The sequence below is a fragment of the Oryctolagus cuniculus genome, chromosome 6 (genome assembly GCF_964237555.1).
Source record: "Oryctolagus cuniculus chromosome 6, mOryCun1.1, whole genome shotgun sequence".
NCBI lineage: Eukaryota > Metazoa > Chordata > Mammalia > Lagomorpha > Leporidae > Oryctolagus > Oryctolagus cuniculus.
This window is the reverse complement of record NC_091437.1, coordinates 6,632,727-6,647,482: the sequence shown is the minus strand read 5'-3', so window position 1 is coordinate 6,647,482 and position 14,756 is coordinate 6,632,727. Positions and strand designations below refer to the sequence as shown.

Here is a 14,756-nt window from a genome sequence, read left to right as displayed (position 1 = left end):
TGGAGGCAGGCTAGTAGACAAACGTTGGCAGGTACCCATAAATAACTCTTTTCGAAGTCTCAAAAACGACTTGAACGGGCTGGGAAACACCGCAGCCCAGCAGGCTGGAGCTGTGAGAGCCAGAGGAAGGTTCTGGATTGTGTGTGTTCTGCTGCGTCGCCGTGGTCTCAGGCGGCAGACTGGGTTCTTTTTCTGCGGGCTGGGACGTGGCGGTGTTGCTGTGCTGGGATCCCAGCACGCCGCCGCGTTTGCAACGAGGAACTGTGCCGCCTACATAGGTACAAGGGATGCGTGGTGGGAAGGAAGAATCCAAACTTCAGCTACGGAAAAGCACCAAGTGTTCACGTGGATTGACCAGTCCTGCAGGACGCTCAGCCCTGTGACGACCAGGCTAACTCCTGATGATACGATGACAGAAAGGCACATACACCAGCTCCTAGAAACCTGGAGATGCTTCAGTGACCTATCTCGGCCACGATCCTGGCCGTACGTGAGGATTCAAAGGAGCCGTCGACTCGCTGGACGGATTTCTTGCGAATGCGTCACTCTTCCTACCGATTTCTGGGGTTGAGAATTTTGCATCGGCCCCACGCGATGTCAGCGTGGAAAGAATTAAAACCGGGGACGGTGGTAAAACAGCAGGTCTCTGTCTTGCGGGCTCGTGGGACGTTCACACAGAGAAGTGTGTGGTTGTTGAAGGATGGAGACTCTTGTCCCGGCAGGACAAACCGATCTGTAAGTGCATGCGTGGACTTGCAAAGACTCCTGAGGGCACGAGAGGTGTGCTTCTGAGGCTAGGTTCTCCCCCCGCCCCCGCCGGCTGTCACTGTGTGCCCCGAGGGGCCCAGTGCCCTGCTCTGCAGCCCTCGGCCCTCCTCACCTGCCGCGAAGGCCGATGGGGGCGGGAGCCCGTGTGTTGCTCGCTCTTGTCAGTGAGCTTCGCCCTGCAATGTTACCCGGGGCAGGTGCCTGCAACGCACGTGGGCCTCCCAGAGCCTGTCCTGGGGGCTCAGACTCCAGATTGGGAGGACTTGGCACCTGGATGAAGGACGAGGTGGCAGCTTTGAACCCGGCCCCAAGTACTTGCTTGTGTCTGTAGCCAGGGACTGCCTGGCAGGCAAGTCATCATTTAAAGTGTAATTTTAATTTTCACATCAAAGATGGAGATATGGAATTGTGCAGGCTTTTCTCTCAACCTCTGTCCCTCTTTGATTTTCAAGATAAAGCAAATTAATTAAGGTGCACTTTGCAATTGAAGAAATGATTAAGACCCAGCTGTGTCTGTGAAATTATAAGTTACGATTCAGTACTGAAGACTTATTAGTGCTGTTTTTGGCATGAAGAAAAGAGACACAGGTATCTAATATTCAACGGCGCTCCAAAAAAGCCGTAAGTTAGCAGTTTGTTTGCCAAATTAACTTTCAAAGACGGCCGGGTTACCTGTTTCGACGTCTCTACACACAGATCTTCAGTGATTGATGGACTACCGTAAAATGGCTTTGCTCACAAAAGATAATCTCTGGCAGGCTGCTTCAAAGGCTACTGTCTGAGAGATGAAAAGATAGCCCCTTGACGTTCATTTTCCAGAGAGAGCCACGCCTGTGTAGAGCTGCCCGCGCTCCGGGGTGTGTGCAGGGGGAGGAGTCATTTCTCTGCCTCCTGCGGCCCCCCGTGGGACTGGCGTGTGTTTCCACCGAGGAGGAGAACTCTTCCACAGTGAGGAGCGTCTTCAACCACCTGCACGTGGGAGCACGGGAGAGCCAGCGTCTGTATTCTCTGCTGGTTCGTTGCAGGGTAGTACTTCAGACTAAAACATAGACAGGATTTGTTTTAAACCAACAACACTGTTTGGAAGGGTGTGGTTTCTTCAGAGAATCTGAAACGGTCCCTCTGTTTCTTCTGAAATGTAGACTGTGAGATTTTATTTACCGAAACCAGGGGTGCGAAACCTGAGTGAAGAGGTTAAGCCGGTGGTGGAAATGAGTGAGCAGGTGCCCTGGCACACGTGTGCATGGGTGCACACAAGTGTGAGCATGTGTGTGCAGGTGCACGCATGTATATGTGTGTGTGACATCCATGTTGCTACGACATAACTGATTCTCATACAGAAGTTGGAAATCCAGGTCATTATCACAAACCTGGTTTGGTTTTGTATTTTTTTCGCTATTGACAGCGACTTCACATTTCTGAAAGAACTTGGGTTGCCCAAAAGAACGAGTCTGGAGCAAGGGCAGGTTTTGAGCTCCGTAAGCCCCCTAAGAAAGAGAATTTACCTTCAACAGGAAACAGGTGCTGTTCTGCTACCCACACTGTTTGGGACGCAGACTTTCCCAAGCTTCTGCTCTAACAAGTGCCCGCCACAGGGCAGTTTGTAAAGGAAGGGGCTCTGCTGGTCACACAAAGTCTCAGGGCCTGGGTGCTGCATCAGAACGGGGCAGGGAGGGGCAGGCCCAACCCCCACTCCCGCACCTGCTGAGCCATTATTCATGGGGGCGGAGCCTCCTCCCAGGCCCCACCTCCCAGTGCTGTTGCCATGGAGAATGTTTCCCACCCAGGAGTTGGGGTAACAGGTTCAAACCACAGCAGTGCCTATGAAGGCCGAAGGATGGCGCCGGACAGAGGCTCAGAGCGGTGTGTCCCGCGTCTGGTAGAAGGCTTCCCTAAGGGCGGAGATGCCTGGGCGGGGAGGGTCGCGAGGAGGGCTCCCTGGGTAAAACACAGCCACCTGTGAGCTTGCGCGGAGAAGATGGGAGCGGAGGCTCCACTCTGGGCTTCACGTCCAAGGCCACCGTTTATGGACGTGAACAAAGCTGACCTGCAAACCAACCAAACCCCCTCTGTGCTCTCTGGCAGGGTGAAGTAGAGGAGTCAAGCCTGCCCGCTGAACTACTATGAGGTCAGAAGCCTTGCTGCTCTGTTTCACACTGCTGCACTTGGCGGGGGCCGGCTTCCCAGAGGATTCTGAGCCAATCAGTATTTCGCATGGCAACTGTGAGTACCCCTGCTCCTCCCTCCCTCCCTCCCTCAAGCTCTCCCTCCCTCCCCACCTCTGTGGACGCTCTAGCCTGCATCGGCCTCGCAAAGACCAAATGAACAGGAGACGTCATTGCTCCTTCTCTGCTGTGCAGGTGACAGAGGAGGAAATGCAAGCTACAGAGCCCATCCGTTGTCGTTCTGGGGACACGGATGTGGGGATCAGAGAGTCGGCCCACAGCCAGCCCCGCACACCCTCATCCAGCCAGCCAGTGTCCCGCGCCTTGAGATAGGATCAATACCTGATGCTTTTACAAGCTAGGAACAGAAAATGGTAACTGCACTAGTGTGCTTCAGAGAAAAAAAATACAAAAGGACATTCCTTTGAGATTCATTCTAACAGAAGACTCTGTTAGACTTGGATACGGGGTGATCCTGAATTCCAGAGCACCCCTGCTAACTGTTGGAAGTTTCCTTTGGCCTCTGCTGGCTGTCAGGGATGGTAGATGCTGGTGTGATTCGGAATTCGGCTGTCTGTCAGGAGAGAGGGAAGTCCTGCCTAGGTGTTGGGTGGAGCATCCAACCCCCTACATTTCTCTGTGCCCCACCAAAGATTGTTTTGTCATAGCAAAGGTGAAAGCATTTCCCCCAATAAGTATCCAGCAATTACTCAAAAGCAAACTCCAGGCTGCAGAGGACATCATTTTACAAAAAGGTGGAACAGCACACTGACAGGTGCACAGTTAGAGAACAGAGACCAAAGGGCGCGATGCAGCACTCTTGCCATGGCCCAGCCCCCCAGCCCAACACACCAGACCCTGCGAGCCTTCACCCATCTCCGTCTAGGGTAAGTCTTCTGTCTTAGGTGCCCCAGGACAGAAGGGGCCCCTACCCATGGGTGCTGCTGACAATCAGCCCGCAACCATCACTCAGATGCAGGGAGCAGAGACAGCTGAAATGTTGCAGGAGCGACCTTGGCAGTGAACAGGGGAAAGAGAAGCATGCCATCAGCTTGACTCAAGTTCGCTTGGGAATAAAATGCGCTCGGGGCTGTCTAGCAAGACACCCGCTGGGAGCAGGCACGGCCACTGCAGGGCTTGGAGCGCTGGGTCGAAGCCCACGTTGCTCAGTGGTTCTCAAGTCCTTACCCACACCCACACTCTGCGAGAGAAAGCCTGCCTTCCTCGGGTGACTCATCTCCCTCCCTGCACTGGAGGACTGCCAGGGCTCTGGAGACCGAAGGGTTAAAGGCCGTGGGCATTTGTAAAGGTCAGAGGTTATTACCCAGGGCCCACTCTCAGCCCGAGAGCTGCCAGAGGACAGGAGAAGTGGGCTCACCAACTCTCCAAGCCAGGGAACATTCCAGATCACCGGACTGGCTACACTCAATTTGACCCTGTGCTGTCAAAGCCATGTTTCCGCGAGATGGGCCAACTGCTTCCCTCCGGAGCGAGCGTCCCACAGTTCCTCGAATGCCAACCAGCCTCGCAGAGCTGCCTTCAATAGGGATTATTCCCGCGGGCCGCCTGTGGAGACGGTATTTTTCTCCTGGCTCCTGGACGCGAGCTCTCGCCTCCAGAGCTCATTGCCTTTGTGCTGATTGATGGGAAGGCCGCTTTGAAACAGCCTGGTCCCGAGACAAGATCTCTGGCAGTCGGCCCCTGAGGCTTTAGCCCTGCACAGAGATGAAAAGAAAGCTGGGCAAGAAAAGAGCACCTTCGTGCAAAGCCTTCGCTGGCGAGTGGAGCCCCAGAAAGAGAAACAAGCCAGCAAGCCAGAATCCGCGGCGCTTGGAAGCCCGGGGCCAGGCTTCTCATCATCTGGGAGTGAGCGGTGCCCGGCGCCCTTAAAGCGCTCGCTTCTGAGGGTCTGGGGAGCCCCGCCCCCTTCCTGCCCTGTCCCCTCTCTCTCTGCCTGATACGCTGCCCCGGCTCCTCTTTTCACAGATACAAAACAGTATCCGGTGTTTGTGGGCCACAAGCCAGGACGGAACAGCACACAGAGACACAGACTGGACATCCAGATGGTCATGGTCTTGAACAGAACCCTCTACATTGCCGCCAGGTAAGCCGTCCTCACTGCCGCCGGCTGCCCCCTCAGCCCAGGCCCCTAAACTGGCCCATCTGTGTATCATTTTCCCGATCCCAAGGTCCCCCAGAACTGTGACTTGATTTGAGGTCACCTGCACCTCGGCAAGCCATTGTTTGCAAGATTTCCTGTGCCTGTTTGGTTTTATGTGGATGCAGAAAAAAAGTAAGCACTGCACGTTTTCGGGCACAGACTCAAACGAGCCACTGTTAATTTTGAACATACAGGCAGATCCTTACGAAGGTACCCGATAGAGCAATTCACTCATGGGCACCTGTTAAGCCAAATGCGGAAACACGTATTAGGTATGCGGGAAGGTGTGTGTATGGTCAACCGATGGGCACTTTCACAATAAACATAGAGGATATATCTTTGTTTTGAAAGGGTGGCAGTGTCACCTAAGAAAGCATGATAATCACATATCTTTAGAAAGGTTTTATTTAAATTTGGTTCAAGTAAAAAAAAATAATTACTCATCCATTGCAACAGTATCATTTAGACAGGCCAGTGTCTTGAGGTGGGTAAGTTGCAAACAGAGCTGTCAGTCTTAGCAATGCCAACTCATTCAATCCTGGAAGAGACCCTCCGGGAAGGAGCTCTTAAATATGCCCAGGTCTCATGGAGGAACCGGAGCGAGAGAGAAGGGAATGGACCGGCCAGCGGCAGAGGCAGGGTTTGAGCCAGGGCGGCCTTGCCCTGGAAGCCACACGGCCACCCCTGTTCTGCTGCCAGGGAGGAAAGGGGGTGTCACGATCGTCCTGGCAATGCCCTAGAAGCAGGCACCGAGGGGAGGCCTCCACGGTGCCACCGAGGCCATCACTGTTAGTCCCCAGCTAAGTGGTGGTCAGAAGACACGATGCAGCATGAGATCTGTGGGAGAGAGGTCAGCTCGAGAACCCCCGTGAACGTTGGGTGCAGCTCGTCTCTGGGGGATGCCGTGCACTACCCGGCGCGTGTGGACTGCAGCGTGGGGGAGCTCTGGTGCTGGGAGCCAGGTGCCGTGCAGGCTGACCCGTGGCCGTTATCAGCTCATTAGGGACCAAGATGACTTTGTCCTAGCTCCCCACCACAGGGAAAAGAAAGAGAAACAGAAGGAAGACGTTCATTGAAAAACACTCTCATCTGTCATTGACGGTCAAGTTTACAACACCTGGGCATCGACAAACTCGGTCTTCACACTTACCTCCCATGCACACCTTTCAACCATCCGTGGACCCGTTTAGAGGGTCTCTCTTCTTAATGTCACATCACCCACCCCTGCACCGAGAGATCCAGGCTGGGAAGCAGGAAGGGACACCATGCCTGCGGGCCGGAGCCGTGGCGGCACAGCTCAGCGGAAGAGGAAGTCCTAGGATTAATTCGGTTTATGTTCCATGAACTGAATTCAGGAAGGGCAGCACTGGATCCTGGGGTGCACTCGTGGGCAGTTGGGAATGACCCCAACCCTGGTCTGGGGTTTACCAGAAAGCCCCGCTTCTGTTTGCCGGGGCCATGTGAACTCCTGGGGGCTGGAAAAGATTGCCATTGTCCAAAAGGAGATTTCATTCATAGGATTCTATTTCTAAAAGGCTTCCCAGTTCTTCTAGACAACTGGTGTCAGCGATCGCCAGCCAAGTCCGTCCAGAAGCCCGGGACTGAGTGAGGCGCGGGGCAGGAATCCCTTTCAATTCTGCTTTATTATTATCCACTTGGTGAATTCTCCTTTTTTTCTAATCTCTAAACTGCTCATTAACATAAACAAGCCATGCCAAAAGGGGGCAATCTGAGAGCTTTCTGAGGAGCTGCCAGTGCATATTAATCAGCTGTTAATTTACAATTCCTATCTTCAGCTCCTACTTCAGTCTTCCAGGCGAGCCAGGGCCAGGGGGAACCCAGAGTCGTCGACACCCTGATCCCAAAGCCATTGGCAATTCCGTTCCAATAAAGCGCCTGCCCACAGCAGCCCCATAAAGTCCAACACGTAATAAACAAATGCAATAAAACCGCCTGGAAATTAAAGGGCAGCCCAGTCCTGGCACCGGACTGAAGTTTGCAGAAACTTCTCGAGTCAGCAGCTTACCAAAACAGCCTCCCCATTCTCCCGCTCGCCACCAGCCACACACAGGCACACACACGCATCCCCGCAGCCCAGTGGTGGGCGAGGGATCCTGGAAGCCCTGCCCGCTGCTTGCGCTTCCACGGGAGAGAGCCTGTTTGTATCTGCAGGCTCCTCTCTGTGCGCGCCCAAAAGGCAGTAGCCCCCAGATTCTCCCAGAAGTGAGGCGACACAGGCGAACAAGCCCTTCCTTTCTTCCCGGCTCTCTCCAGCCCTCCCCCTCCTCTTCTAAGTGAGGAAGGGGACTCCAGAGTCTGCATGGGGCCATGCAGCTCCTGCTTTAAAGCTGTGGATAATTTTCCAGCCCCAGGACTTCCTGCATTTTGGAAAAAGTCAATGTTATTTCAAGGGAAAATGAGCTGTTTTGCTTTCCGTCGCCAGCCCCCATCTCCTGCATTGAGTGTAGTTCTTTTCTTTCCTTTCTTCTGAATCCCAGACAAAAACGCCCTTGTTCTCAGCTCCCACAGAAGGGGAGGTTTAAATATAGCCCCACACCTGAGCTGCCGACTGCGTCTCTCCCCTTCCAAGGGGAGCGCAGCAGCCAGCTGCGGAGAGACCAAGTTCTCAGCAAAGCAGTGAGGTGCATGGAAGCAGGAGACTGCGGCTTTAACCGACCATCCTGTCCAGAGGAGACGGGCTTCTGGAAAGAATTTTACCTTTCTGCTCGTCCGTCATGTTGGCCAGATCATCAGAGCCACGGCTGCACATGCATTTCCCAGCGCGGGGTGCAGAGGGAGGCAGGCTTGGGGCCATGGAACAGCCAGCATCCGGGGCATGGGGGCATGTGAACCGTGTGTGTGCTGGGGTCCTGAGGCCACCAGCACTCTCAGAGCCTCCCCCTGCAGCTGCAGAAATGCACCTGCTGGAGTTCTCAGTGAGAACAGGAGCATCAGGCAGATGGCCCTGAGAGCAGGACGGGTGGTGGCCAGCCAGAGCTGTGACCCGGAGGCAGCGCTCACAGGAGACTCCTCTGGTGTTCCTGCATGTCGAGGTCGCATTTCTAAAAACATAGCTATGGATTAATCGGCCCTGGATGACACAGAAGTCATTCTGCAGGAAGCGAACGGCCTTGCCTCTTGCGTTTGACCCTGTGTTCATTTTCCTTTGTTCACAGGGACCATATTTATACTGTTGATATAGACACATCACACACAGAAGAAATTTACTGTAGCAAAGTAAGTCATTTGGAAACTGTCTTTCTGGGGCATGTATTGTGGGGCAGGGGGGTAAGCTGCTGCTTGGGACACCGTATCAAATGCCTGGTTCAAGTCTTAGCCACTCTTTGTTTCCAGTTCAGCTTCTTGCTGATACACCTGGGAGGGAGCAGGTGATGGCCCAAGTACTTGGGCCCCTGCCACCCACGGGGAAGACCCAGATGCAGTTCCTGGCTCCTGGCTTCGCCCTGGCTTTTGCAGGCATCTGGGGCATTATCCACCAGACAGACAATCTCTCCCTCTCCCCCCAACCTCTGCCTTTCAAATAAATCTTTCTAAAACCAAGGCTTTTAGGATATTCTTGGCAAGAATCTGTATTTTAAAGGCATCTATTGAGATGAAGCTGCTAATAGTAATTTAGAAATGCCAGCACATGTTTCGTGAAATCCTAATTTGAGGGTAGGTTTGAGTTTAATACATGTTCAGAATTAGCTATATATAGATTTTGGAGTTTTTCGGTCATTTCTAAATTGCTTTAATAAAATACTGTCCTGTTCGTCCAGGGAAATATCAGTTTTCATAAGCAAAAATTCTGTGCCACAACTATTTCGTGTTATATCCCCATGTCTTCCAAAATGAAGTTTGATGTGACTGCTGTGGTTCAGGAGTTCCGTCATTATCCATCTGAGACAGCCATAACGTGTAACCTCCGTCTCCACGTGGCGATATTTTAGTTAATAAAGTCTGTGCCACAGAAGTAGGAGAGGCAGCCCCCGAATTTTTGTGAACGAGTTTTAACCTGAATCGGATCTTTGTTCTCCGAAATTGAATGTGCCCTTTATGTGGAGGAAAATGACTTCCATATTTTAAGGCGAAAGCCTGTCTTAGCGAAAACTGATTTATCAGCTGAAAGGAAAGGGCGGGGACACGTGTCTGATCAAAGTGAGCGTCATCTCGCGAGTTCCTCTGGGCCTTTGATGTGAGAGTCCCGCACCGCTGTTTTTCCTTCGCCGCCTCCCTCATCTCAGTGTCAGAGAGGAGGCCTTGCTGAAGCTTAACGAACAGATAGGGGTTCCGAATTAAATCAGCATTTGCAGCCCTCCTCTGCTGCTGTTCTGGTGAATTAGTCGTGGAGAGGGGTGCAGAGAGCTTTCAGTAAATACGTGTTCGGCCTGCGGTCTCCCCGAGGGAGCCATTATCCTAAAACCCCACGCGCCAACCTCCGAGCTCTAATTGATTTCTTTCTCGATCCCCGCAGAAACTGACATGGAAATCTAGACAGGCTGATGTAGACACGTGCAGAATGAAGGGGAAACACAAGGTAGGCACTTGGCGCTCCGGGTGGAGGTCCACCGTGGGTCGTGCCCCTGCCTCTTCCCCCAGCCATTGCTTGTCCCGGCCACGTCTGGAGGGCTTTAATCTCCGTGTGCTGGAGCTGCCGGGCCGCTCACAGCCCATGCCCGCCAGGGGTGCTCCTGCAAGGAGCCGTGCACACACACAGGGCTTTGTGCCTAAGGATCCTCCGGCAACGTGAAAACCCCATCCACCCAAACGCCTCCTCTTCCTGGTGTGGAGTCTCCCGCATTCCAGTCCCGGCTGCTTCTCTGTCTCCTGTTCGCGTTGACCTGATCCTGTGGTTCCCGTCCCCTTTCCTGCGACCCTGCCAATGCGCAGATGGCAGCCCTGGGAGAGGAACCGACTCTGCAATGCCTTGGAATTCTCTTTCAGGACGAGTGCCACAACTTTATCAAAGTCCTGCTCCGGAAGAACAATGACACGCTGTTTGTGTGCGGAACGAACGCCTTCAACCCCTCCTGCAGAAACTACAAGGTAAGCGCCGGCTGTCTGGGGGAGCCAGGCGCCCCGCCGCGCTCATGCCGGGAGCCCCACGCTGGCTTCCTGTTTGTTCAGGGCTGATTGACAACTCCCTGAAGAGCCACCCAGCAGAGTTGGTTTCTCTGTGGCCCTATTCTCTATTGTTGCAGGGTCTGAGTCACTGCCCACGTGGGATACCACGTGGAGTCCCTTGCTTGCCCCCTCCCCGCTCTGTTTGAGCACAGACAGAGCCACACTTACACGGCGAGTGATTCCTAATCTACAAGGTAGCACCAGGGCATCGGACACCCAAGACTCTCCCCTAGGTAGCACTGTCCCGAACTCAGAAAGTTCATTCCATGTAGCACCCAGCAGACTTGACAGTGCCCTCACTTACATTGGCCTTGATGCAACAGGAGAAAACCAAAAACCAGTGAGCTCTCCAAGAGTTAGCAAATGCAGTTAGCCCTGCTGCAGCCGGCAGCGGTGTGGTGAGGACCTGGGCACCCACCGCCGTGCAGCAGAGCTGCCGATGAAGCTGGCTCCTCACGATGCTCTTTGTCTCAGGAAACCTGCACTAAGTGTGCAGGAAGATGCAAATGAGAGTCGCAGGGGCTGCCGCGGTAGTGGTGTTCAGCAGCCTGGCCGGGGGGAGCTGCGGGACGCTCAGGAGAAGGTGGATGGCACCCCCCCACCCCGCCCCTGCTGTCCTCATCCCCCTGCCGACACCACAAGGACAGGGGCCACGTCTCTGGTTATCCGTGCCTCCCACTGGGTCCGTCATGTCTGTGCATGAAACTGTGGATGCATGAATGCCTGGCTCTGGTCCAAGACGAGGGGGACGAGCTCGGCCAGGTCAAGGTGGCAGGGCGTGCTCGGCAGAGGGCACCGGGAGGCGGCTGCCTGGGGGCTGCAGGGGCTTCCCCGGCTGCTGGTGCTGGGCTCTAGTGTGACAGGGACACAAAGGGGACAGAGGGCCCAGACAGGACAGGGAAGGCAGGAACTGCCCAAGTGACCCAGGGCAGCAGGGTTCCGGAGTGATCAGCCGCGAGAGGAGAGACAGACCACCTCGTGAGAGCCTGGCCAGGCAGCCGCTCCTGCAGGCAGGGAGTGGAGATGGAGCAGAGAGGCTGGGCGGGGCTCTGCTCTGTGCTGTGAGTGGTCCCAGCAGTGCAGGGAGCCCAGCGGGCCATGGCTGAGGGAGAGGCGTGGGCAGATAGATGTACGCCGGGGAGTCGCTGTCACTCATCATCCAGTGACCAAGAGGCTGGTGCGGGCTCCCCATCTCACACTTGGAATGGAGCAGTACCACGGGGGGCCAGCAGGTGGGCAAGGCACGGAGCAGTACCATGGAGGGGGGCCAGCAGGTGGGTGGGGCACGGAGCAGTACCATGGAGGGGGGGCAGCAGGTGGGCAAGGCACGGATGCACTCAGCTCAGGCACAGAACGCAAGGGACACCCTGCATCCCCCAGTAGAGGTAAACCTGACTTTTAAGACAACATTTTTGAAGCCACTTTTGGAACAAAGAAATTCATCATAGACACAAGACCAAGTCTTTGTACATGAAGATGGGCTCCATGGCTTATGGTGGCAGCTGGCAGCTGTCCGGCACCACCTGCTGGATCCCACCGTCAGTGCCACCCCTCTGCATCCCGTCACTGTGGTGCACAGGCCCCAGTGGTCTAGCTCAGTCTTCACACCTTTCCCTTCCCAGGATGCCCCACCTGGGGCAAACGCCGCCGCTGCTCCCGGTTCCAGCACTCCTGCAGAGGCAGAAGCAGGGCCCAGGCTTCTGGGAAGGCACAGGAACGCCCAGCCCCCATCCCCATGCGGTGCACTGAGTCCACTGCTCTGAGAAGCGGTACAGGCGCAGGGTGACAGGTGGCTTTGCCAGCGATGTGGGAATAGCGGCCTCTCCATCTCTCCATAGTGCTTATCAACCGACCCAGGCCAAAGACGCAAAGCAAAAACCACCCCTGTTCTCCACTCAAAAGCCCAGTCCCCACCATGGCCTGCCAGCTCCGTGCCGACGGGAGTCAGAATGGGAGCGCGAGATGTTTTCCGTCTCTGCCTCTGCGCTGGACCTTGACTTAAACTGTTTCAGAGCGGCAGCAGGCCGAGCGTGTTAGAACCAGGATAACCCCAGTGCAGCCGCCGACTGTGGCTCTGAACCTGCGCTCCCTCCTGGGCCTTCGTGTGGGAGTCGGGCTGCCCCTCCCCAAGGCTGCTCCCGGGAGGAGCAGCTCCAAGTCAGGCGGACGTTTCGTCCCTGGACCTCCCCAAGTCACAGACCAGTCCCCCACTCCTGCCTACTCCCGGCGTTCACTCACTGCAGCTCTGCCATCTGATAAAAGGGGGCACCCTTAAAAAAAGAGGAAACCCACAGCCCCCTGTGTATCCTTTCCCCATGCCGGGGTCAGCTCTTGACCTGCGTGAGCCCCGATTCCCAGGCGTGTGATTGGAAGCTGGTCCACCTTCAGAGCCACCATGCCTGAGTCTGCAGTGACTTTGGGACCTAAGGCAGGTGCACAGGGCCACGTCAGCTCTGCTTGGCCCCGTGTCTGTGCACCCTGGCTGAAGCCGTAACGTTCGGCCAGCTGCCCCAAGAACTTGTCGTGTGTCCTGCTGGGGGTCAGTCCCAAGAGGGGGCATGGCTCGGGCACAGACAGACAGAGCAGAAGCTGAGATCATTCTGTGAAGGATCCAAGACAACAGATCGTTGGGGCAAGTCTGGGGAGCCGGGAGGTTTTTCCTGTGGATGCCTTTGAAATTCCTAGGTTTAGAGTGCTTATTTCTGGACCATTCCACAGGACGTGAGAATCTCTTGTAGCGGTTAAGAGTCCAGCAGCCATGGCCACGTTTTGGACTCTTCCCCGCTGTGGGACCCTGGTCGTGTGCCTCGGGCTCTCTCAGCCCGTTTCCTGCTTTGAAGCCAGCAGACATTTCCGAGGACGGTCTGCAAGCACGTGTGTGGGCAGCCCAGCACAGCACAGGCCCTCCAGGCTTCAGGGCTGAGACTGCTCTTGTTGGTAATGAGGTCTGCTTGCCTCCCTCAGATAGATACCTTGGAACCTTTCGGGGATGAATTTAGTGGGATGGCCCGGTGCCCGTACGACGCAAAACATGCCAACGTCGCCCTGTTTGCAGGTAACTGCCCGATTTCTCCTCATTGCGTGTGCGTGTGCAGCCCGTGGCCAGGAGCTCGGGAGGATCCGCAGAGCCACAGTTGTACTCTCTCTGGGGGATCCGGCGATTAGAATGCCTGTGCCATATGAAACACAGACGCACCCGGTACTTGTGTCTCGCACAGGAAGGCCTTGCCTCTTGTCCGGGTGCCTCGGGCAAAGTCTCCCAGCACAGCACAGGACGTGTCACACATCGGTGAGGTCACGTCGGGGCCCATGTGGCAGAAATTCCACATAGGTGTTCCTATGCTCCAGCATGCCATTTGGTTGTCTGCACAGGGACTATGGATCCAAAAGAGAACCAGGAGTTTCAGAGGCTGAGGTTCAGCGTTCTTCATTCTCTTTTGCTTTGGGTGCACCCTCAAGCTTATCTTCCCAAACAAATGAATTCTTATGGCGGGGGTGGGGGGCGCAGTTTGAAGTCAGAATCCCCCTGCCTCGCACCTCTTGGTCTTGGCAGCTCCCATATCAGAATGTTATCAGTTTGTGACTTTAGAAATACGGAGGCAAATTCCTGTGGTTTAAGCTAGACTGGCAGAGCGCAGCCAAGCCTCAGGACTGGTGCAGGAAAGAACGGCGACTCTCGGGGATGGAACGAGAGTTCACCTGCCTTGTTGGAGGAGGAGCCTTCTCTCTGGCGGCTTAGGCTGAGGACCTGTTACTTCCGAGCAGACTAACATTTCTGGTGCTGCAATCGGCTCTGACTTCCTGCCCCCCCCAGTCCAGGGCTCAGGTGCAGTGGCAGTAGGTGTGTCCTGGCCCCCCCAGTCCAGGGCTCAGGTGCAGTGGCAGTAGGTGTGTCCTGGGCCCCCCCCCCCAGTCCAGGGCTCAGGTGCAGTGGCAGTAGGTGTGTCCTGGGCCCCCCCCCCAGTCCAGGGCTCAGGTGCAGTGGCAGTAGCTGTGTCCTGGGCCCCCCCCCCCCCAGTCCAGGGCTCAGGTGCAGTGTCAGTAGCTGCGTCCTGGGCCCCCCCAGTCCAGGGCTCAGGTGCAGTGGCAGTAGCTGCGTCCTGGGCGAACAACCCCTTTCGTTTACCTGTTCCCTGCGCTGCTGCCGCCACTGCTGCTTAGGGAAATTGCCGTGCAATTTAAAAATGAAAAACGTCCGCTCTCTCGTGATCCCAATGTGCAACACCCGGGCATGGGGGCCGAGGATCTGCCCAGCGACTCCTGGAGGGTTCCCCACTGGGCGGTCTCTGCTGCCCACTGCAGGAGAGCGGGCTGAGGATGTCAGCACTGCCCGCCCTCCCCTACCTGTTCGCCCCCTCTCTGTGTCCTCCCAGATGGGAAGCTGTACTCGGCCACAGTGACCGACTTCCTGGCCATCGACGCCGTCATCTACCGGAGTCTGGGAGACAGCCCCACCCTGCGGACCGTGAAGCACGACTCCAAGTGGCTGAAAGGTGAACGGACGATGCGTGGCACAAAGGCGGGAGGGAGGGGGACCA

The 14,756-nt window shown here is 55.6% G+C and overlaps 1 protein-coding gene across 4 annotated transcripts in view; it reads left to right on the top strand.

Moving 5' to 3' along the window:
- Window positions 1-14,756, top strand: part of SEMA6A (semaphorin 6A) — a 102,725-nt gene that overhangs the window by 52,688 nt on the left and 35,281 nt on the right. For all 4 annotated transcript variants that reach the window (XM_051844098.2, XM_008254924.4, XM_051844097.2 and 1 more), the window contains exons 2-8: window positions 2,854-2,991; window positions 4,920-5,037; window positions 8,271-8,331; window positions 9,569-9,631; window positions 10,039-10,140; window positions 13,183-13,273; window positions 14,592-14,711. In XM_051844098.2, the coding sequence (XP_051700058.1) occupies window positions 2,892-2,991; window positions 4,920-5,037; window positions 8,271-8,331; window positions 9,569-9,631; window positions 10,039-10,140; window positions 13,183-13,273; window positions 14,592-14,711 (655 nt within the window). In that variant the 5' untranslated portion in view covers window positions 2,854-2,891. The remainder of the gene's footprint in view (window positions 1-2,853; window positions 2,992-4,919; window positions 5,038-8,270; window positions 8,332-9,568; window positions 9,632-10,038; window positions 10,141-13,182; window positions 13,274-14,591; window positions 14,712-14,756) is intronic.